The sequence below is a fragment of the Anoplopoma fimbria genome, chromosome 24 (assembly GCF_027596085.1).
Source record: "Anoplopoma fimbria isolate UVic2021 breed Golden Eagle Sablefish chromosome 24, Afim_UVic_2022, whole genome shotgun sequence".
Lineage (NCBI taxonomy): Eukaryota > Metazoa > Chordata > Actinopteri > Perciformes > Anoplopomatidae > Anoplopoma > Anoplopoma fimbria.
This window is the reverse complement of record NC_072472.1, coordinates 16,015,799-16,039,373: the sequence shown is the minus strand read 5'-3', so window position 1 is coordinate 16,039,373 and position 23,575 is coordinate 16,015,799. Positions and strand designations below refer to the sequence as shown.

The following is a 23,575-nucleotide window of genomic DNA, read 5'->3' as shown; positions in this document are numbered from 1 at the left end:
GGTTATTCCTCAGTTACAACTTATTAGTAACGTCACTCATTGCATCAAGATGACTGACTGTCTTTTGCTGCCGCTCACAGGCTACAGGGAGCTGATCTGCTCTGACTGACAGTCCTGGTATTTCTATCTGGAACCTGGTGGTATGAGAGGCTCCGGGAGACGGTGATGGAGCTGCAGGAGTTTGGCTGGCTGTGTCTGGTGGGTCTCTTCCTAACCTCCCTGCTCATTGTGCTGGGATGGCTGTTTCAGTACCTGCTGACCGTGCTGCGTCTGTGGAGATCCAGCAAGACAGCCAAGCAGGACGGGAGAGGACCAGCCTGGCAGCAGCTCCCCCACGCACAGCCCCACCAGAGCCTGGCTGGAGGTGTGTGGGGCTTCCTGCAGAAGATCTGCATGGGCCGGGATGGAGGAGCTATGCCAGAGGCCGGGGTCAAAAGCTTGTTGACCTCTCTGTTCTCCTTTAAGTCCTTCAGGGAGCACTGGCAGAGGACCTGGGTTAAATCTCTGAATGAGCAGGCCTGCAGGCATGGGGTAAGTTGTTCATTTGAGATCTTTAAACAATGAATAGCACAAATCATATTGCAAATGAGAGCTGAATAAACATGATGGAAGCGTGTAGAGGAGCACGCCTAAGGTTACTCCACTAAGCAGAGGCATAAATAGTTAAGCAAGGGCTATGCAGTTGGTGTGCCCATGTGAGCTGGAAGTGTGTGTGTAGGCAGGGAGCTGGAGGTGCCGGAGTGTCTAATCGGTAAGAGGATGGGGGGCTGAGCGTTGCGTAACAGCTCTGAATCAATGCACATAAGAGCGGAGAGGCAAGACCAGTCAGCGTGGCCACGGAGTGAACACCCACGCTTTATAAAAATAGTCTGATACCCCGGCCTGTGGGGGGGAAATGGATGTGTTCGATCACAGTGGGAGGAGTCAAAATCTATGTTGTTGCTCAAGACAGAAGAATGGTTGGCTCATCTTTCCTGCAACGCATTACCTAAAGTCAATCAAATTGTATTATAATTGCAGTAGGAAATTGTTTCCACAGAAATATTGTATTCAGTGTGGTGAGTACTACAGACAGTTGTTAGTCTGGCTCATATTAGAGGCTTATAGCAAGTTTCTAAAGGTCTTTCTTCTTTCAAATAGTACTTTGATCTGTGTGACTCAAAGTCTGACACAGTCAGATGTTTGCTGGGAGCACTGAGAGAGGAGATGGATCCTCTACAACCCCCCACTCAGAAATTCTGTCTGTTTTGAAGATGAGTTGGCGGGGAGTTAAAAGGGGTCGGATCAATCCGCAGAGCGGACGTGCTCAACAAACAGCACTCCATTCTGATTCATATGGGTCACCTCGCCATGGTTGATTGAAAACCTCCCTCAGATGAACACTTTGGAGAAAGACTCATTCAGTGATGTGATTTATATTGGTTTGGAAAAAATATAAACCTGGCGCTTAGCCTAACAATGCATTAATAGGCCACTGCTTGTTCAGCAAAATACGCTTTGCTTGTTTTAGCACCCAAATTTGAAGCAAGATTGCTCAAATCTACCTGTCATTTTTAATGTTTGGGCCATACTATAATTTATCAACAATCATTAGTAGTGTATCGTGATGATGTAATCATCATGTGTTGTCATTTTACAAGATTCTGCCAAATTAATGATTCAGAGCAAATTAATAAATTAGATTAAATGATGTTAAGTTGTTTATCCGACTAGTAAATATCATTAAATGTAATAATTTTACTTAATTTTGCATACATTTGCCATACTGGAAATATAGATAATTTCATAATTATGATTCCAACTCTATAACCCTTCTCAATAATATACGAAAATCTTTAAGGAATACTTTGACATTTCGGGGAAATCGCTTTAGAGGTGCTGATGGCGGATTTTCCCTTTTGAGGTAGTAGCCAGGCTAGCTGTTTCCCTCCTTTTCCAGTCTTAATGCTAAGCTAAGCTAACAAGCCTGCTGGCTCTAGCTTCACATTTAGCATATGAGAGTAATATTGATTGTCCCATATAAGTCTCTGCAAGAAAAAGCACATTTCCCAAAGATGTTAAACTCTGCATTTAAAGTCTGACAGTGTTTGTGTTTGAAGGGTATAATTTCATCTATGGGGAGGATACACGACAGTCTGTCCCTTGATGCAAAAACATGTCCATGTGTGAATCCTTCATGGTTAGAGGGTCTGCATGCTTTTTCTCTGCATACCACATATGTTTTGGTATGCAGCATTAATCAAGCTCTCTCTGATTTAATCAAAGTGTTACATATTCTTGTGCTGGTAATAAGAGGTCAGTGGGGAGAGCAGTGTGATTCTTTGGAACTGCTTCCCTTTGATATGTGGCAATAAATTGGAGCGTGCCAGCCGAGTTATCTTACAACGGCCTAATTAGTTAATCCATTGCTACCTTCGTTGCTCTCAGTTACCAATAAACTCCACATCACTGGAGTGAACCTTGGGTGAACTTTGAAGTGTTTAGTGAGAGTTAGATTAATGAGGTTTCAGGTTAGTAATAAATGACAATACAACCTAGCTGCTAGTTGCTCATTGCACAGCCACTCTGTTTGGGATATAATTAGTAATTTTATAGCTATTTGGCAGAACTAAACACACAAAAAATACTTTGTAATGACATTTTAAGAAGATGTGTTCTCAAAAAAGAAGGTTGCTATGAATATTTTTGTACGTAAGAACCTCATACCTTCATGCTGCTCTATGGGATTAATCTATGATGACTGTATGACCTTCAGGCTTTTGAAATGCTTTAAAAACCCAGTGGATACAAAGCTTTTACCCGGCAGTGATTAAGTAGATCATGTTTATTCTAAGATTATTCTCAAGACTGAGTAAATGCGTCAGTGGTGGAGGAAGGAGACAGAGACAAATAGTGAAAGTCTGTCTGTCAGTTTGGTGTTTAGTTTGTGAACCGAGAGTGTGAGCCAAAGCTTCCCGATAGCTTCCATTCATCACAATAACATATCTGCTAGTCATTGTGTCTGCGTGCGGAGCAATCTGTTATTCTAAATAGGTCTGGACCATATGTAAATCATTTGTGAGGATGTTAATGAAACTTTGAACTTGATATCCAGATAACAAATCACGAGCACGCCTTGTTGAAAAGATATCCCTCCAGGTGTCTGTCTAAGAGCCAGTGTGGTTGAAGTGATTGAAGACACTGTCCTTGTCTTGCAACTTAAAGGTCACATGTTGGGCCTCCATAGCGTTCATTATTAATTTGTAACATTATACATTAATGTTGTAATAGCCAGTTAACTCTGTCCTCTGGTCTGTGCTGTTTACACTCAGAGTGGTAACTTAGTTTTTTGTTCTGCTGTTTCACCTCCTCCCTAAAAAAACAGCCTGGAAAAACCTGCTGTGGGGGTTTGTAGAGATATTGCAAGTATTCAGTGAACACAAGCGCGTCACATCGCATTCTTCACCTCTCACACACAATAAGCACCTGCCACCTGCCAGGCGTGTTGCCATGCCACTTCGAAAAAAGACACTAAAGCAGCCAGCCCCAAGCCATAATCCCGAAGACTCACGTTCTCCTCTAACTTGCACTTCCTGATTATGTTTCTACATCCGGCAAAACATGAGCTTCTCAGCAGCAACACAGCACCGAGATACAGCTTCGGTATCATCATGTGGGGATTAGCACGCAAATCCTTTATAGCATTAGTCATTAGTACTTTTGCAGCATTTAAGATTGATGCTGACAGAGGCCTTTAAATAATTATGTTGAAATTTATCCAAATATAGGCAAGTTGAATTAGCCCCGAATGGAAAGTTGGTACAATAAACAAGTTTCAGCAAGAACCTTCCCCCTGCGGACCCCATTATGTTTAGTCAATAGTGTGGATTTATTTTTCTCTTCAAATAAACATTTTTCTCCTTCTGCTTTTACTCAACACCTTGTGAGACCCAATATTATACAGACTTCAAACACTGCAGCAGAAAAATTTCAAACCAAAACTTTCCATTGTACAAATATCCATCTGTACCCTCCATGAAATAATTATATGCAGAGCTGATTTGATTGACAGAAAATTAATCAGCAACTCTTCAAACAAAAGGATTAAGTGATTAAAGGTCAGGCATTTTGGGGAATACTTCTATTCGCACTCTTGCTGAGAATTAGATCAGTGAGTAGGCCATATTGTTTAAACCATCATAGTTTTGCATTTCATATCTTTTGAAGAAGAACTGTTTTTGGCGTCTCTCGCTTTTCATAGGTTTGACAATGCTGAAGTAAGACTTCTGACATCTGGCTCAAAGTTTAGGCAATGAAGGATGTAACACTCAAACTGGACTTCCTGGATCTTATTTCATTATATCACCACTATCTGTAGAATTATACACATAATGGTTTTTTTTAACACAGAGTCTCTCTTGGGATCATTGTGAAAAAAAGATATTCATTTCAGGATCTGTGTTTTCTGCATGAATGACACATGCCATTGTATTCCAGTAACTCTGAGTGTAGCTGTTCACAGTAATATGGATGAACATTATGGATATTTTAGTAGTGCTCAGAAAATATCTTTTTGAGGGTGAGGGGCGATCCTGACAGGACAGTTGGAGGGTTGTTACATAAATAAAGAAAACAGCAGTAAACAAGCTAAAGCAAAATGTGGGTTTATAGAGACATGGTGTTAGTGCCACATTCAGCTTCTGCCTTGAAGATATTACATTACAGTCATTTAGCAGACGCTTTTATCCAAAGCGACTTACAATCAGTAGTATATTACATTTCATTCACCCATTCACACACTGATGACAGGGCTACCACGCAAGGTGCCACCATCAGACTCTAACTAACATTCATGCAACATCCAGTCCACACCGATGGCAAGCCTTCGGGAGCAACTTGGGGTTAAGTGTCTTGCCCAAGGACACATCGACTGCTGAAGCCGGGTATCGAACCACCGACCCTCTGATTGGAGAACTACCTTGCTCTCCACTACGCCACAGCCGCCCCAGATATTAAGCCAAGATGTTTCTAATGTCACCTCCGTGATTTAAATTCTAAAAGAGGAAAAATTATGAATTTGTATAGGTTGAGGAGATGGTAAATTACTTTCTTAAGATATAGATTAGAGGAGACAATTGCTATCCCAGGGTAAAAAGCAGAGTGGTTGAGATGGGTTCATCACAATTTTGCAGATGTCTAGTCTAGACTACCCCTACAACAATGTGAATGGAAGGATGCCACTTGCTGCATTAACAAAAAACACGTGCATGTGGTCATTTCCATGGAGTCACGACTAGATTGACTTGTATGCCTGTAAACACCTTATTAAGTAAAATAAAGCATGATTCTGATTTAGCTGTATGCGTTCAAAAGTTAATAAGCTTGGTTTTCACACTGTGGTCCCATTTAAACATGCTCCATTTAAACAGAGAGATTATAGACACCTAAATCTGTTCAGCAGCATAAAAAGCACCTCCTGCACTTTTTGGATAGTAACCCCATGATGCCGTTTGTTTCACGGTTCAGTTGTTTATCCAGAGCAAATGTATGTCTGCTGAAGTATTACTCTGAAATCCTCTTTATATAATCTTGCCTTGGCATGCAGGCTTGATATGGAGCTATTCAGATGTCTCTGGCCCGATTATTTCACTGAGGAGGCTTGAAGGACTGAACTGGTTGGTCTCTTGAGACCAGCAGATCATAACAGCATGGTAGACTGTGTGTGCATCTGCAGCTGACACATGATGTCAAGCCATCGTCACAGGGTTCAGTGGGTGGTAGAGGAGGACTAAATGAGCATACGAGTATGCATCTGCAGGGAAGGAAGCTCCCTGTTCATTCAAGATCTGCAATTATAAACAGCCTGGTGATTATCGTGAGGCCACAGTTCACTTCTTCCCTCTCTGACTGGGAGCTGCCAGTAGATGATTAATGCTGCGTGATTGTGCTCAAGAGGATTTTTTCTTTACAACAGGGAACGTTAAGCACTCAGCAATGACAGTGCAGGAAACTAACATCAGTAACTCAAAGCCGCTAATAAAATACAATCCACCAGGAAGTTATTTCTAACAGCACAAAATTTCCTTTGATTTTACAATCTTTCTGTGGCAGGCATTGATCTACAAGGTGGCTCCTTAGACATTTAAAAATGGACACACACACTGTGCATTATTCTAATATTATTTTGTACATGAAAAGAATTACAAAGTGAAGCTAAATCCTTAATGCTTATCATACAAGTCCTTGCAATCTTGTTCCAACTCGTTATAATTTTAATAAACTGTACTTTTGGCAGATTTCATTTAGTAGTTTTATGTAAACTGAAGTTTGACAAACAGTTTTCAAAACATTAGAATATTCTACATATCAAATCTGAAATATAAAATCAATTGAAGGTCACATGTTAACATTAGCATGCTAACATGCTCACAAAGACACTGCTAACATGCTGATATTTAGGAGCAGGTAAAGTTTACCATGTTCACCTAATCAGTTAAAAAATGTTAGCATGCTAACATTGCTAACAAATATTGCCCTCCCTCCAGCTGCACTGCTACTATGGGTAAAAAAAATAAAAATAATTCGAAGTCATCAAACTAGTGTGTTGTGTATGTAGGCTAAATGAGTTGAATGCTATGAATTACCAAACATGAATGTAAGATATTTTACTGTAAATAGCTATTTTTACACCACAACGTTTGTACCCTGAACCTGAGATACACGGTACTGAAATATAAGGCAGGAGATGAAGATGAGGGTCAACAAAAGCCACAGGGGGGATGTATTTCTGGTTGACCCACATGCTTTTCAGAGGCGCTCAGCCAGTCGAACCCAAAGGGGCCAACTCTGACAAACCTGAAGTGACACCATGGATGTCCTCAGGAGCTGTCTGTTTTCAGAAATACCTTACACACACACACACACACACACACACACACACACACACACACACACACACACACACACACACACACACTCAGTCGAACAGTGGCGGTTCACAAGGACAAATCAGAGGTTATGCTGCTAGCATTGCCCTCTTCATGACACAATTAGCTCTGTAGCCTCTGCAAGGAGGATGCACAACACCACAGAGCCCCAGATGGCTACCTAGAGAGCCAATGGATGCAAAATATAGAAATAGAAAACCATAAACCAATTAGATGTTCAAGGCTTCACCAAATTAGTACATTTTATTTATAAAATTTCCAACCATATTTAACTTCAGGCACCAAAAAATGATGGCTGCCATTCAAATTTCCAAGCATGTACGCTTCATAATGTTAAACTGGCGCTGCTATCTACACCCAAATATAAGATGCTTGGGTTATAGTTAAGCCCAGAAATGTTGTTTAAAAGTATATCAGTGGAAACAACATCTGACCCAACCTTCTCTCAGGCAAGATTTTGACTGACACATATTGGCAAGCCTGTGCTGCTGTGTGTCCTAAAGTAATTTGACAAAAAATGTAAAGTTGTCTGTTTGTCATTGCCATGTTTCACATAAAAAAACACAAATCTGTGCTGTAATACACTGTGGCTTGTCAAAAAATGTGATCTGAACTGAAAAATTGCAAAAAGTAGGGGAACACTGGGAAACACTTGATGGCCTTGTGGTGATGTGTACCAAATAAGTGTAACAGACATTTATGCATGTCATAAACTGTATATGAAGAGTATATTTAAATATTTACATGCACATTCACATAGATATATATACGTATTTCCTGGTTATGTCTACGATATCAGATTGATAATAAAGGCAAAATGCAAAAAAAAAATCTAACAACGTGACACTATTTTGCCCCCATGCTCATTATTCAGAATGTAAGTGTCCCAAAAAACATTCTGACATTTAGGAGTATTTGCTCGCCACATTTTACTGACTCAAATTTGCCTCATTGAAAAGATGCCAGTGGGGGTTTGACTGCAGTGACACAAACCTTTAGTAATGCCGGTCCATGAGCCACACACAATCAGAATCATGTGATTAATGGGTTGATCACATCATATTCATTTTGCACTTTGGATGTAATGAACGGTTGGATGACTCTGCAGTTTTAGAAGCTCCAGCCAACCGAAGTAAACACAGCCGGTCGTACGCTCTAGTCATGCGGCTGCAGTGTTGGTCCAGGGAACCTACGTAAGCTTGCAGCATCGCATTTGGCTTCCTGCCCTTCTGGCTGAAATACTGACACACAAATACACACACACACGCCTGCACATGCACACACACACACACACACACACACACACACACACACACACACACACACACACACACACACACACACACACACACACACACACACACACACACACACACACACACACACCACAAACTTTATTATATCATCCTCCCACCACTACCCCGCCTCCACTGCTGTGTTTGATAGAGATTGGACATGGACCTAGAAGAACATATGCTCTGACAATAGGGGATTTGTTTTCTCTCACTTGCATCTCTCGGGCCAGTCAAAGCCGTCTACAGATCCTCTGGCACACATACACATACACAAACACAGTGATAGTAAGCCACTGGTGTTGCCGCGGTTCTGGTGACTCTTTTCTCACAACTGAGATACTAATTCCTTTTGTTAGGGGGTGTCTACCAAGTCCAACTGGGAAGCTGCCTTGCTGGAAGCATGACTAAGCATTAACTGATGCAGTCTACATAATGGACGCTGTTGTGGTAATCCACAACCTCGGCAATATCACAGAAGCTCATGTTAACATGAGCATTATACTTGCCACCCTTTGGTCAAAAATATGTCGTAATTTATTTGCTAATGTCTTCAGGCACTGTTTGTGTGAGTGCACATATTCACAGAGCTACCTCGACTTAAACCACAGTTGTGCTTTGCGATGCATGGTGAATACAATAACCTCATGCATACACTTTATGGAGCCTTACAAGAGTGTGTTTATTGATCCATGTACATTTTCTGCATGAGACTTAACAGACCCTCAACCATTGGCACCAGAAAATAATTACACATTATTATCTTGACTCTTTCACAAAATTTGCCAAAAGGAACATTTCTGTTCCTGCAAAGCTAACGAGGTTGCTGTGGTACGGAACAGAAGCATTGTGTGATTAGCATATGGATGAGGCGATCAGTAGCATATGTGAGTTCAATCACTCTGGGCAAAGATCAATGAACTACCAAGTTGTCTGATACCAAACATGCTTAAAATTCATGAAATGCAGCAGTTCATTTATTTGCATACTAATTGAGTAAAGATCCATAACGATGGTGACTAACTGCTTACCAGCTACATTTAAAGGCTGTATCACTGCAGCACATAGTCTTTTCTGTCATCCCTGTGTGTCGCTCCTTTTTCTCTTATGTAATATTTAGGACATTTTCTCTCTCCCTCTGTCTCTCCTAGAGCTCCATCCAGATCACTTTTGACAGCAGTCTCCAGTTAACTGCTGCCTCTGCAATAGAAAGTGTGACCTGCACTGATCAATCGGCACATCGAATGGTACGTAATCTTTGTTGTTTTTGTTGATTAGAGCTGTAACTAATTCACTTCATTAGCCAATCACCCACTGTATTTTAATTGGGGCAATACACCTCAAAATATGAATGGTTTACGCTGTTTTACGTATTTACCTTTGCCAGCCTCTTCTTGTTTTACAGGTTTTACACTGTAAATGTTGGGTGGACACAGTGACGTTTCCTGTGACGGTCACTCAGCAGTCACCAGCTGCTATTTCCATGGAGACCTATCAGATCACTATAGCACCTATGGTGGCAAAGGTACAAAAGCACACAACATGGATTTTTGCAATTTGCACTTTTGAGGGCAGGCCTCTAAAACAAATGAGAATGTCAGAGCATAATTTGCATTGTTATTCAAATGTAAAGAATCACGTGTAATCCCCCCATCCTTGCAGTGTCATTAAATAAAGAGTCTTAGTATATTTGACTCTTTATTAAAATCAATATCCTCTCTTATTTCAGTAGTTTAAGTATTTATCACAACTAAAAACCCATTTTCCATAAGTTTTGTGTCTCAGATAGCAACTGGATTGCTTTGCTTTTTTCTTCAGAGCCTATTACAAGCATCAAATTTAGCAATTTATTCAGATCATCAGGGAAATGCCACGAAATATATTCAAATATATTACATTTTAATTGATTCCCAATGCTGTTCAGAGTAAACATTGACTGGCTCCTCTGCCAACAGCACGGGGTCTACCACCCTCTCCTCTTGCACCGTCGCTGCAACCGATGCGACCGCTAAGCTTTATGCAAATGAATGCACCATGAAGTTGCCAATATGCAAATTCTCGTATGACGTCATCTGGTGACTTTTAGCAGTTTTTGTGGGTAGTTCTAGCTTCTTTTATTGGAAAAGAGTTGACAACACTGCACAGGACACACTACATTTTGTTTTCCACCACTGGACCAATGGAGCCTTCATTTTCCAGGAAATCGTACCCGGTGGCAGAGTGAAATGGACGGTGAAAGCGAGGCTTATTGGGAACCAATCTAAATGCTGACATTGTCATTATTCTATAGCCATTACATTGTGCAATCAATATTTACTACATAGTGATAAGTTAAGTCAAAAACTATTGTCACTTTAAGAGGATAATCATGTTGGAAGGGATTTTCCTTCAACCATCTAGCATTATAAGAAACTTTTATTTTTAGGAATAAAGCGCTTTCTGCTTTTTCACTGCTTCCAAATGTTCTTTTATTATGATTATCTGTACAAGTGTTTTTTAGAAGCTAGCAGAGACCGGCAATCTTCTAGGAAGAGTCCTGTTTTTCTAAGTCACCAAATTAAATAGTGTTGTGATTAATTATTAATGAGAAAATGCTACACGTTTAATCATTTAATATAATACTCTATTGTAACAGCATGCCAGTAAACCTGCTGTCTGCCACTATATCTGATGTGTTTTCCAACCCTGCTCCCCCGTCTGTCTCCGTCAGGTGGTGGTGTTTCTGGAGGAGGTGGAGGACGAGGGTCTGCTGATGTCCTGGACTCTTTCCAAGCAGCCATCATTTACGCTGAGCGTGTCTCCATGCAAGCTGCAGAGACAAGTAAGACTATGAGATACTGAAACCACTAATATAATATTTCTATCTCATATAGTAAGCAGAGGCCTCGTTTCTCAATCTGTTTACATTCAAGGTTGCATACATTCAAAATCTTGTTCCTGAATATCTGTACATAAACGTGCATGCCAGCCAACAACATCAGTAAAGTAACAAAAACAAGCAGAAGAAATTGAACTACTGAAGACAGTTGTTGGGCATACCCACTAATTATTTCATATTATATAATGTAGTAAAGCTGAATGTGAGTATGAAAAATTTGTTAAATCCCCCAAAGCTGCTTTTTGATCAAACTAAATGGCTTTTTAGATAAAATCAAATGTAAACAATTAGTCTATTTTCTCTTCTTGTATATTTTTAGTTTATAATCTTTATTAATCTTGCATATTTTTTATATATCTTTAGTTAGATCATTTCAGGCAAACAAATGTATTAAAAGCCCCAGTTTTGTCTATAGTTGAGTCTGTTGACCTGCCATACTTGGTTTATCATCAGAGAATAATCAGCCCCTTCTTTTTCATCTCAGGGCACTGAGCGGGGTGCAGACCTGGACACGATTAAGGGACTGATAGAGGATACTCTGTTCAGCACGCAGCCGGCCATGGTCCTCAACCTCAAGACTTGTGCATCCAGTCCTCTGGTAAGAAACCTTTTGTTTTGTTCTACCTTTGCAGCAATAAAAGAAAATAAAATGATCTTTTTTTCTTAAATAAATAAATTGCTATGACTGGATACTGAATGATAGAACCTGTTCTCTGCACCCTTTTTCTGCAAACTCGCAGGCTCCCATGGACCGTCTATCAGTGGGATTGAACTCTGTATCCCAGAGTGTCTTGGTGAAACGACTAATGCTCCGGCAGCTCAGGGTGACCTTAAGTAAAGGTCAGACATTTTCCCTCGACTTCAGATCATTTCCGCCTGGCTTCCTGCAGATAGCCGAGGTCTTACTGTCTGGCTTTCTGCATGCAGGTCAGTGGTCTAGATCGGGGGAGCTGTGCTGTGTCCTGAGCCTGGACCAACCCTCCACAGAGAGGTCAACATGCTTCCTGCCTGTGCCCAGCAACCCCAACGCCCCACTGGAATGGAGTGAAGAAATCACTCTGTAAGAAGACAGCCATGACGTCTAACTGCATTTAATGAGTCATGATTGTGGACATTAATGCCAACGTTAAAGGCCCTGAAAATGTATTCTCTCAATCAACTTGGATATGTCAAATGAGAGATTGGTGTTGTTTTTTTCTTATCTCTCTGCTATTTTCGCTGATTTGAAGTGTGTGATTTCTCACTATGTGCACCAATCAGGATTTAGCAACATTTGAATCAGAAACTGATGACAGTTGGTGGGTTGTTACTGTCACTGTCAATCACATCTGATCAAACCACACCCACCAATGATGAAGCAGATTTTCCTTATTAAAACATTAAAATAAATAATTTGACAGTGGCTGTTGCTTATATAGACAGGAATATTAATGTTATAGAAAATGATTTAACATTTGAAGTTTCCAGGAAAAATCAGCTTGAGGAAGTAATCACACTATTCCAATTAATGTAATTTTGCATAAGATGGTTTTACTTGAATTCTAACTCAGTTGTTTCCTGTGTGTTGAAGGGAGCTGGGCCTAGAGTCCAAAGAGCTGAGAGTAAGACTTCTGGAGCGGAATGGCAAAAGGGAACGTAAGGCATTGCACTAGTATCAGTTTAGTATTGGCTGCGTTTCAGAAACCTGATCAGCAAGAATGTTTAGACCGCTTAAGCAAAATCTTCATGCCTACAATGCACTGTTGGCAGGCTCACTGTAATAGTAAGCGTTTTAAGATGGATAAAATGTCAGGAGATGCTCCCATTATGATCTCAGAACTACAGAGAAGGAACGTCTTTCACGCTCTTTGTACATATATATTTCTGAATACTTTCCTTTTGTTTTAAATCTGGATAGAATTCCTGCCCGGCCACGCCTGCATCGCCTTGGACCTCAGGTGCAAAGTTCCCACTGGACAACATACACTGTCAATAAGCCCCGGCCTCGGCCTGGCGCCCAATGCTACCGTCACAGCAGAGGTGAGAAACAAGATGCGGCTCCTTTCTGTGAAAATTATGGAAAGCTCTTTCAAAGCCATTCTCATGCTTTGAAGTGTCCAGTTACATCATATGTTATTATCTAACATCAAGGAAGCTGGAATGAAACATAGATTCACCACAAAAGGAGAGGGAGTGTTGTGTAACAGCTGATACAGAGTCCATTGTCATGCCTGTGATTGCTGTCTCAGATCTTTTCTGGCCTTTTTTTCACTTCTTGCTATCTACATATTTCTTCTAAGACAACATGAACATCTGCTTCATCTCTGAAGGCTAACATTTCATATTGGTACACTCCCTGTTTTCCTGTACCGCTCCTGCAACCTGTTGTGCCTACACTGATAAGTCATCTGAAATTTGCCCTGCAGGTCCAGAAGTCAGTTTAAATGGCCACCTCATTAATAAAGTGCCCAACCCCACTGCACGCTTTATTAGCTAAATGAAGATTATTCTTAATCCTCCAGCTGCTGTATGTGGAAACAGAGGAGCCCCGCGGCGCCCACAATGCTTTGCCACTTCGTTCCTCACTCACCCCCACCAAGAAAGTCGATGTGGACCGAACCATCATGCCAGATGGAACCATCGTCACCACTGTCACAACCGTCCAGTCTCGACTGAAACTGGACCGCAGTCCAGGTAGATGAACAGAGTAAAGTATTACATTGTGCCTGGGTGGTGTACAAGAAGATATGAAATAATACGATGATATTAACAATGACATCAAATCTTTTAGGTGATTCCCCTTTGCGTTCCCCGTCCAAAGTGGAGGTGACGGAGAAGAAACCCACCATCCTGTCAGATGACGGAAGCAGCACTAGCCCCAACCTCAGCAGTGAGTTCTAGACTGAAAGGCCAGATGTTGTTTTACATAACAAATGCAAAGTAGGATAAGCAGCAAAGTGCGTTGTAACACAAGATGAGAAAAATGCACTTTTAAGTACACATCATGCACTCTCGTTGTAGGAACTCCAGCTTTACACAGAGAAACTACTTGGTTATCCAAAGCAAAGAGCAAAAAAGTATAATAAATACAATAGATAATGTTTTACAGATCTATCTACATATATAATTTTCTCTTTGTTGATACAAAAACAATGGTGAGCTTTTTGTGTATATTTCTGATAAACCATACATTTTCAAATTGACATGCACTGCAACAAAAATCAATTCAATAATATGCAGTTTGCTAGTTAAGTGCTGATTGACATATTTGTGTTTCTGTTGCTCAGAGAGCAGCCGCCTCTCTAATGGCCTGGATCCTGTTGCAGAGACGGCCATTCGGCAGCTGACGGAGTCCGCCTCCAAAGTAACACGGAAGACCCCAACAAAGAGGAGCACGCTGATCATCTCGGGCGTGTCAAAGGTCAGAGAATGGAAAGTGTATCAAATGTAGTGGATTGTTGAATTTGTCACATCACCATTCATTTAAACGTACAGTACAGTATATTTATTTTAGTGTAATTGTCTTATTTGTAAATTGTGTGCACATCAGTTACCTGCACAGCTGTTTTTGTAAATGAAAGTCTAAAAAATCTAGTTTTAAAAGTGCTCAATACAGAATTCAGATCATATTTTTTGGCTACACGCTGATCTCAACATGGTGTAGGTGAGCCAGCGGCTCACAGCTTGCGCTGCTCCCAGCTAACAGTGCAAACAGTGCAAACAACAGCAACAGTCCTCTCAGCGCTAACAGCGTCTACCTGAGGGGGAACCGGAGGATAGGTACTACGTCTCTGCGACGATGCCGTGGGTCAGGATGGCGTTATAAGCTGTATCCACAGTGCACAGCGGCAGCCATGACAGGGTCCCCACGGGACGTGGAAAACCTGAAAAACAGTTGGCCAAGAGAAAAATCGATTTGTCCTGGAAAATTATTTCAATATTCTTCTATTTTCCTTCAGCTTAGAATTAACTACTAGGCTAACTATCTGAGCTCCCCAAAACAGATAGCATTGCCATCTGAAAGGGCTAAGTTATGTTCAGGATCATATTAACAATCGAATTGTATATGTTCAAGATTATTGGGGACACAACAGTGAGACTCACATGCACTAAAATGCATGGACTAGCCCGCCTTTTTAATCAAAGCGCAGAGAAGATCAAATAACAACACATATAGGGAGAGCAACTTAATTATCCTAAGGTGGACATTACATTACATTGTTCTGTATACAAATGTATACAGAACAAGAACCTACACTGAAACTTTCACAAAATTCACTGTATAGTGCAAGTTTCATGAAAGTTGTAAGAATTTTGCAGTTATAAGTGTATAAGGCTGCACTTCCAATAAGTAGTTACGCACTCCCATCACGATTATAACCCCTTTATTAATCATGCTAACATTTTTTGATGGAAATAATTTGATTCAATATCTTTACACTCAGCAGGTCCCACTCTCAGAAGATGACTGTGCGTTATCGAGCGGCTATGCTGCAGCCATGGACGCAGCCATGCATGGCAACCATTATGGGGCGGGGCATCATCAGGACCCAGATGAAACCACACCCTCCGACGTGTCAGAGCGTCCCTCTGTGGACGATGTGGAATCGGATACGGGTTCCAATGGCGCCTTGGAAACCCGCAGCCTCAAGGACCATAAAGGTAACACAGTCGTCATAGTTTCAGATGTTCAGTTTCCACTAACACTGATCAGTCTTATGTGCAATCACAATATTCAGCCATTCCAATGTTGTTTTTGCAGATTGTTTAATTGCATTTTGCCACTTTGCTTGAAGAAGAGATTTTGATTCCATTTGACAACGTAAAATAAGATTTTTATTTTCAAAGCTCAAAGCTATTACATTAAAGAGAACGGTTTATTTCACATGCAAACAAATCTTTTATAGCTTTACATAACATCAAAACTTAAATTGAGCATAATGAACTGATTTACAGGCCATATAACATGAGAGACTCTGGTGCCCTCTGGAGGCCAACCTGCAGCACACATCCAACCAGAGCAAAGTGGTTTTGAATGGATTAGTGCCCAATTATTTTTGAACATCAACTTGATAGAAGAGCTATCTCATGAAATCAGTGAATTCATTCATAAAAGTATTAGTTGAGTGATTGGTTAGTGTTTTTCAACAAGGCCCCAATACTGTAATTATGGATTGCCACTTCTAGTCAGTGACGTATTCCCTCTGCTTCCTCTAGTGGGCTTCCTACAGAGTGGAACGAAGCTGTTGTTCCGCAGAAGACATCGAGAGAAGGAGCCATGCCTCAGCCAATCCCATGAAGACATCTCCGACATGGGAAATAACTTAACTGCTGCAGCTAAAATCAGCCGTAAAAAGTCTGGCAGCTTCTCCCGGCGTCTCATCAAACGCTTCTCTTTCCGCTCATCAGGCAAATCGAAAGGCAAAGCTACCAATGGAGGAGCGAGCTCACTGGATAACTGATTATAATTGTTAGGGTCGGACATGGGTCATCCTGACTTAAGCGTTGTTTAAAGGTCTATGTTATTACTTTCAGAAGGACAGCTAAACCTTACAAGAGTCCAGTCTTTGACAGGCTGAACACCGCAGGCGGGTTTTTCACCTGTACATTTTGAAAGGAGGAGACCTCTGGGAGTACTTGAGAAATTATTGCACCTTCAGGAGAGAAGTCATGTTTAATCACACCACTGAAGTTAAAATGTCATTATGAAATCTATTTCTTTCAAGGAGAAATCTGCTGCTCGAGGAGAAAGTAATAATCTCAATGAAATGTCTTGTGCCCTGTTTGAACACTAACTATAGTGGGAGTGTTTGATTGTGACAGTTGGTGGAATTGCTCCTAAACTATTTAATGATAGAAGATGCCAGTATGATACTATTGGTTACACTTTTTATAACGGCACATGTGAAATTCCTTGGTTGTATAACGGTAATTTATTATTATGTTGTTATCATGAAACAAGTGCTATTTATTTTAACCCAAAACAAGTCATCATAATTGCATAACACTGTAAAATAGAGACATTGCTACGTGTTTTTTCCATGCAAATGTAATTTAAACACATAGTAGAGTAAGTTAACAAATATCAGTCTTAATCTAGCAGACCATTCATAATTGCTAATGTATTTGGTTTTAGAATGTTCGATGTTGTTTCTTATATAAAAAGAAGAAAAGTTAATATATTAATTGTACTTTTTATTTTATAAAGGTACTTTCTGTGGAATATCATAATGCATCTCAGTCTGCTTTTGAAAGTACAACCAGCCAGGATCTCTAGCAGACTCTTCAAGCCAGGCAATAAGATTAAACATTTTTCTGTCTGTAAAAAAAAAAAAAAATACAATCTTTTTTTGTCTGTAAAAAAAGAAAAGAAAAAAGAAGATTATGTAAAGTGCTACTTCACATTATCTACACAAATTATGGAGACTTCAGTTGATGCTTATGTGGACATTTCAATATTGCAATAACTATCATTAGTGTGAAGCAAGACCATATAATATAGTGCGAAATGCCTCGCATGGGTAGCAGGCAAAATCGTTTTGCAGGAAATGCTGACCTATGATCAACTCATACCCATAAACATAGCAAAACCTATTCTGTATTAATATTCAGGAGCATTATCATGAGAATAAATGAAGGTCTCACATGAGTGTCAATATTGCAACAGCTCTGCAGTTTAAATTGTAGAAATGGAACTTTGAGGTCTCTGGGAAGGTTTCAGAGAGCTGCTGAGGCATTTTGAGCAACAATTGTAAAAGTTTATGACAAGGTGCTGGGTGGAGGGGATGTACTCAGGGCTAGAAATGAAACCGCAGCTAGCAACTAGAGATATAATGTAACCTGCTGTACCAAAAGCGAAACAGAACCAGTATGTAAAAAATGTACATACATTTTTGTCCATTTGTGTTTTGTCAGAGAAAATCAAAAATATTTTAACCAACTGCATTAATTATGGGACTACAAAACAACAAAATTAAATGATTTTGATATATTTCCAGGGTTATTTGCATAAATAAAAGGATAGCTATTAAAAGGGATCACAGAGGCGGGGTTTGCAAAATTTAAGATATGTATGATTTGTGTTGTTATAATTGAAATGTTTAATTTATTGCAAATAAATTATTTTTGGAGCATCACTAGATTACTTCTGGCTATCTTATTATTTTTTAGGAGAAAAATGATTTATCCTAAGGTCCTGTGCCTGTGTAGATAATGTTACTCAGGTTGAAATGAGCCATCATTGCCATAAAAGCCTGAATAAATAACCTCTCACATCTGGCCTGCTGTTAGGTTTACATCTGCTCATGAGTGTGTGAGATTCAATGGCTCTTTCCATGCTTTCCTTATACTCACGGGCAAATTATACTCAGGACATATATCAAATATTTAAATGATCTGATAATATACAACTAATGTTTCTCATTTATATTTTAGATTTGCTTTACTTTCACTGCGTAATGTATAAAAGCGCCAAAAAACTTAAAGCAGGAGGGAAGACACTCGATTGGTCTTTTTAATGAACCGCCCCTTCACACATGACCACTCACAACCAGCAGGGAAAACAACAGCCAATCGCATTCGTTCTTTTCTTAGAGCCCATCGTGATTGGTTTAGGCCCAGAGCAGATAACCAATAGTCACTGACTTCCTGTTCCACTCTGACCTGGCAAAGCCAATCATTACAAACTATTCTGACTCCAAAAGCCAATCGCGTTTTAGGGCGGGACAAATCAGAGGGTTTATATCCAGGTTGTGCGGCAGTTTATCTGTTCCTACGATTGCAGCATTTTGTTGTGGAAGATAAGCTCGACAACCGACAATGTCCGGAAGAGGCAAAACTGGAGCAAAGGTCCGCGCTAAGGCCAAGACCCGCAGCTCCCGCGCCGGTCTGCAGTTCCCCGTGGGCCGTGTCCACCGTCTCCTCCGCAAGGGTAACTACGCCGAGAGAGTCGGTGCCGGCGCGCCCGTGTACCTGGCCGCCGTCCTGGAGTACCTCACCGCCGAGATCCTGGAGTTGGCCGGAAACGCCGCCAGAGACAACAAGAAGACCCGCATCATCCCCCGTCACCTGCAGCTGGCCGTCCGCAACGACGAGGAGCTGAACAAGCTGCTCGGCGGTGTCACCATCGCTCAGGGCGGCGTCCTGCCCAACATCCAGGCCGTCCTGCTGCCCAAGAAGACCGGCCAGTCGGCACCGAGCTCCGGCAAGGCGGGAAAGAAGGCCTCCTCTCAGTCGCAGGAGTATTAGCTTGCTGTCTAATAACTTTCAACCCAACGGCCCTTTTAAGGGCCACTCAATCGTCACCAAAAGAGTCAAATGTCCATGTCTGGTTTCACTTTTCGCATTACTTTTATTTAATAAACGCTTGTTTTGTTAACGTGGTCCGCACCATTTGTTGCTCAGGTAGGCTAACAGAAGCTACATGCTAATCTCCAGAAAGTTTTGGTTGTCACAAGCCGGTAAATTCATCATTTTAACCTTTTCAGCATAGACAGGCCACGAGAGGATCCTGCTTTATGAGAGTATCTGAGGCTCACAGATCAACCTACGTTTCTATACCTTGTGTTACTCATTCAGCCATTACAGGTCTAGAAAAGACGATGGCTTCTGCTGACACACAGTGCAGGTTCCAGAAGGTTCCTTGATTATGCAGCTTTTAAGCAGACAGGATGTTCTCTTAATTTTCTCAACTAAATCATTAAAAAACAAATGTTCAAACTCTGCAGTTCAGAGTCTGCTTAGCTTAAAGCAGAGTAAGAGGATGGTCTCTTATGTCAAATTGGCACTGTCCAACTTAAGAAATGCACCTAGCTAGGAGTAACCAGTATAGTCTGACAATAAATGTACTTTTTTTTATTTTTTTATTTTAAAAGCAGGATATACTGTCAAGTTAATGTTGAAACTGATGTCAATTTATGCTCCTTCTGGAGGCTGTGGTCCAGTCATTTGTCCATCCTAGCTGAACTAAGCATGGGTAACACCGCAAACTACATTCTCCAAAAGGATCATAATGCTAAAATGACACCTTAAATATTTTTTCTAAGCACATAGCTTCTATGAAAGTAGGATTCATTGGACCTCAATTGTCCTAAATTACATTAAGATAAAATAAGATAATCCTTTATTAGTCCCGCAGCGGGGACATTTACAGGATTTACAGCAGCATAGATTATGGTGCAAACAAGAGACATAGTAAGTAGTCATTAAGTAAGTAGTCATTAAGTATACCTAAGCATTTGACTGAGACTGACTTCCAAGAACATCGCTTCTATGAAAGTAGGATTCATTGGACCTCAATTGTCCTAAATTACATTAAGTATACCTAAGAATTTGACTGAGGGTATGAGATGTATAAACCCATTTTTAGATGTAGGACAAGTTGTTTTGAAACGCATTGAATTCGTTAAAAACGGTTAATGTTTGTGCATCAGTGCGGTTACAGCCTGCATAACACTAACGGCTCTAACTGATTTAGCTCCAGGTGTTTCCTAGTTACATCTGAAACAAACAACTGCAGCTGGTTAACTTCACGAGCATGAGTGCATTGACATCTGATCAAGTACATGTGGTTCTGGTGCAGCAGGCTTACAAACCATTGTGAATCAATTTAATCTTCAATAATGCACTCATTTTAAACTCCACCATCCAGATCAATAGTATATGAATTTAGAATTTAAGTAGTAAATATTTATTTATTATTTACATGACACAAGGGTCATATAGAAGCATTTGGATAACGTCCTAGTGTATCATGCACAAGGACCAGTGCGCACTCCAAAACCTCATCTGGCCAAATTAAACCTTCACTGCCAGAACACTCCACCCTTCAAGCTCCATGTCGACAATGCACACTAGGTTGCATAAATGAAAGTCATGACCTCTGACACCTTGCCAGACAGCGACACAGCACAGTCATCAGACAACAAACAAATCCATGAGTTACAAAAGCAACTGATGCATTTAGCCTAATCAGAACCATCATGGTGCTCTTGATGGTGGGAGTGTGCACTTCACTGACTTTGCCACCAGGGGTCAATTGTTTCATACCTGAAAAAATCTGGAATATGTGTGATGCTTGTTTCTATTTGAAGACACATATGGTTCCAACAGATATTGATCACATGAGCCCTCATCATAATGATGGAATAATGGAATTTTCCTGCTCATAATCAAAGACATAACGAGTCATCACCAGTGACATTAAAATAGTAAAATATCTGAAAAACTATCTTGAGGATCCATCAGTCCTTTCAACAGTTATACTTAATAATTCTATGTGTGGGATTCATTAAATACACGTTTTTAATGTAATATTTGGTGTTGATTACTTGTTTCCTCATTACGTCTTTGACACGTGCAGCTACAAACACTCATAACCTCTCCGCAGGAGGAGAGCCTGCAGATATTTCTGTCTGCTTCAATTGTTTTATTAGTGGCAAAAACAGCATGACGCAACAAAGTTGAACTGAGCCCAGGACAGGCTGAACCAATTACTGGGGCCTTGACAACGTGTCCAACACCGGCAGCCAAGCTAAAAATTCCAGCCTGAGAGGAAAAACCTGAATGTCCATTGGATGTGACGACTATAATTTCCTGATTGGCGCTCTGTCAAAGAATCTAAATTTACCCAGCTCTTCTCAGCTGGTTGTGACAAAGCAAAGCAAACCCAGTGATACTCAGTTTTTCTCGGTTTACCTCTTCTTTCTGTGGTTGAAGAGTATTTATGTAGTTGTAGGCGGTTAAAGTCACAGAAACTGTTGACTTAAGACAGAGTATGTCTGGGAAATTTCACTCTCTCAAAGAGCAAGCAAATGCAATCTATTCTCGCATGAGCTTGCAGTGATCTCACCCTGACACTTTTACCATGCTTTGTTAATTACAGCTTGGTGGGATGACAAATAGAACAAAAAAAAAAGTATTACCTAAAGCCAGATAAGGGCTATTGAAGGGGACATATTTTACTAGGTGTTTGAAGAGTCAATACATCTGAAAAAGTCTAGAGATCTTAGAGATCAAATGTGCCATGTGGGAATCAAAGAGCAGTGTTAGATTGAAATGAATGGGAAAAAGGAATGATAAGTGGGGAGAGAAAAAGGGCCGGAAAGAGGGGAGGACCCGGTGGAAAGATGTATGTGGATGCACTAAATGTTTCCCTTTGAAACTGTCCCAATAGCTGAGAAGAACAGGCAGCGTATTTTCATCCTCCAAGAGAGAACTGGGAGACTTTTTCTCATGGAAGGTTGGGAAGATGCCCCGCTTTGAGTGCTTTTAATCTTGAAATGAATCAGCATGCAGGCAAGAAGATGTTCCCGGCCAGCACTGGTAATTAGAAACAAAATGTTTTGCTTCATAGTGTGTGTGTGTGTGTGTGTGTGTGTGTGTGTGTGTGTGTGTGTGTGTGTGTGTGTGTGTGTGTGTGTGTGTGTGTGTGTGTGGTGCAATGAGAGACAGAGCAAGTGGGAGACAGTAAGAGATAATGGGGCTATTGTGGCGGTTTACACTCAGGGTTTTCAGCCTAATATGACCCAGTTATCTCTCACTCATTGTACACTGTGCGTGACAGAGTTTACATACTTTTCATTATTATTATCATTATGTGAGATCAGGCTGCCTTTAGGGCTCAAGTATCCAGTAATGTACTTTGGTGGAATTACAGGCTGATGTATTTCACCTACAGGAGTGTGAGGTTCAGATGTGAGTATATTCTTAACTTTCAAGTGCCAAAAACCTTCTAATTTCTGCGTAACAGGGGAAAAACGTTAAGATATACTTTCTGATTCCAACTCGTTTGCATGTAGATGACATGAACTCTTTACTATTCTTATGTGCATTGTCTTGGTGTGCTGATACATTATGAGGGATAAGTGGATACTTGCTGAAAAGAAAATAGCACATCAATTTGATAGGAGACTCTAAGGGAAGGGTTTGGGAATACTAGCAACTTCCTGTTGTTTATTTGGGGTCATCTAGGGTCGTGGCTCATCATAGTAGATGATGTGAGTTGGTACTTTCTGTACTCTGTGGTGATTGTTGCAAAATATGAGAATGTGGGTGTGATATCAGATCAGGAGATTGAAATGGCATTCATGTGGACACTTATTTAATATGTGGTTGCATAACAGGATAGGTTTAGTTTTTTTGACAATGTTGCAAAAATGAGACACAACAATGTCCTGCTACTATATCTGGATCTTTTCTGTAGATGATGTCAATCAGTCACATCAGTCTTTTATCACATCATACATGGTGAGTCTCATATGATGTATTCCTCCCAACCACAACAAGCTCCACTGCTCAAATGGTAAACTTCAGCTCAAGGTTAGGGCAAAGCTCATGTTTTGGCCTGTCAATCTTAGCAGAAGAGGCAGGATTTGGGATCTGCTGAGAGGAGGAGCTGCCTGGGTTTATGGCCAGGAAGTCCCTGTTACTTTCATTAATTCGAGAAGGAAAGTAAAAGCTGTTTCTCATCTGACTTCCACACATTTCTCTGTTTCATGGAT

General features: G+C 40.6%; 2 protein-coding genes across 2 annotated transcripts; both read left to right on the top strand.

Moving 5' to 3' along the window:
- Window positions 1-165: 165 nt before the first annotated feature.
- On the top strand, window positions 166-17,511 carry c2cd2l (c2cd2 like). The gene is made up of 14 exons (XM_054626125.1): window positions 166-531; window positions 9,370-9,465; window positions 9,624-9,743; window positions 10,929-11,039; window positions 11,581-11,694; window positions 11,837-11,936; window positions 12,024-12,156; window positions 12,667-12,731; window positions 12,994-13,115; window positions 13,598-13,769; window positions 13,867-13,965; window positions 14,363-14,496; window positions 15,524-15,737; window positions 16,293-17,511. The coding sequence occupies exons 1-14, from the start codon at window positions 166-168 to the stop codon at window positions 16,535-16,537; spliced, it is 2,091 nt and encodes a 696-aa protein (XP_054482100.1). The 3' UTR covers window positions 16,538-17,511.
- A 1,314-nt stretch (window positions 17,512-18,825) lies between these two features.
- Window positions 18,826-19,651, top strand: LOC129113146 (histone H2AX). The gene has a single exon (XM_054625307.1). It carries the CDS (start codon window positions 18,894-18,896, stop codon window positions 19,320-19,322), a length of 429 nt encoding a protein of 142 aa, XP_054481282.1. The 5' UTR covers window positions 18,826-18,893; the 3' UTR covers window positions 19,323-19,651.
- Window positions 19,652-23,575: the final 3,924 nt, after the last annotated feature.

Bases quoted from the DNA above. Each gene is read 5' to 3' on its own strand.
- c2cd2l (XM_054626125.1), top strand. From the start codon at position 166: ATGGAGCTGCAGGAGTTTGGCTGGCTGTGTCTGGTGGGTCTCTTCCTA. The intron at 9,744-10,928 runs GTACAAAAGCAC...TGTCTCCGTCAG, and splicing joins TAGCACCTATGGTGGCAAAG to GTGGTGGTGTTTCTGGAGGA. The intron at 13,770-13,866 runs GTAGATGAACAG...CAAATCTTTTAG, and splicing joins GAAACTGGACCGCAGTCCAG to GTGATTCCCCTTTGCGTTCC.
- LOC129113146 (XM_054625307.1), top strand. From the start codon at position 18,894: ATGTCCGGAAGAGGCAAAACTGGAGCAAAGGTCCGCGCTAAGGCCAAG.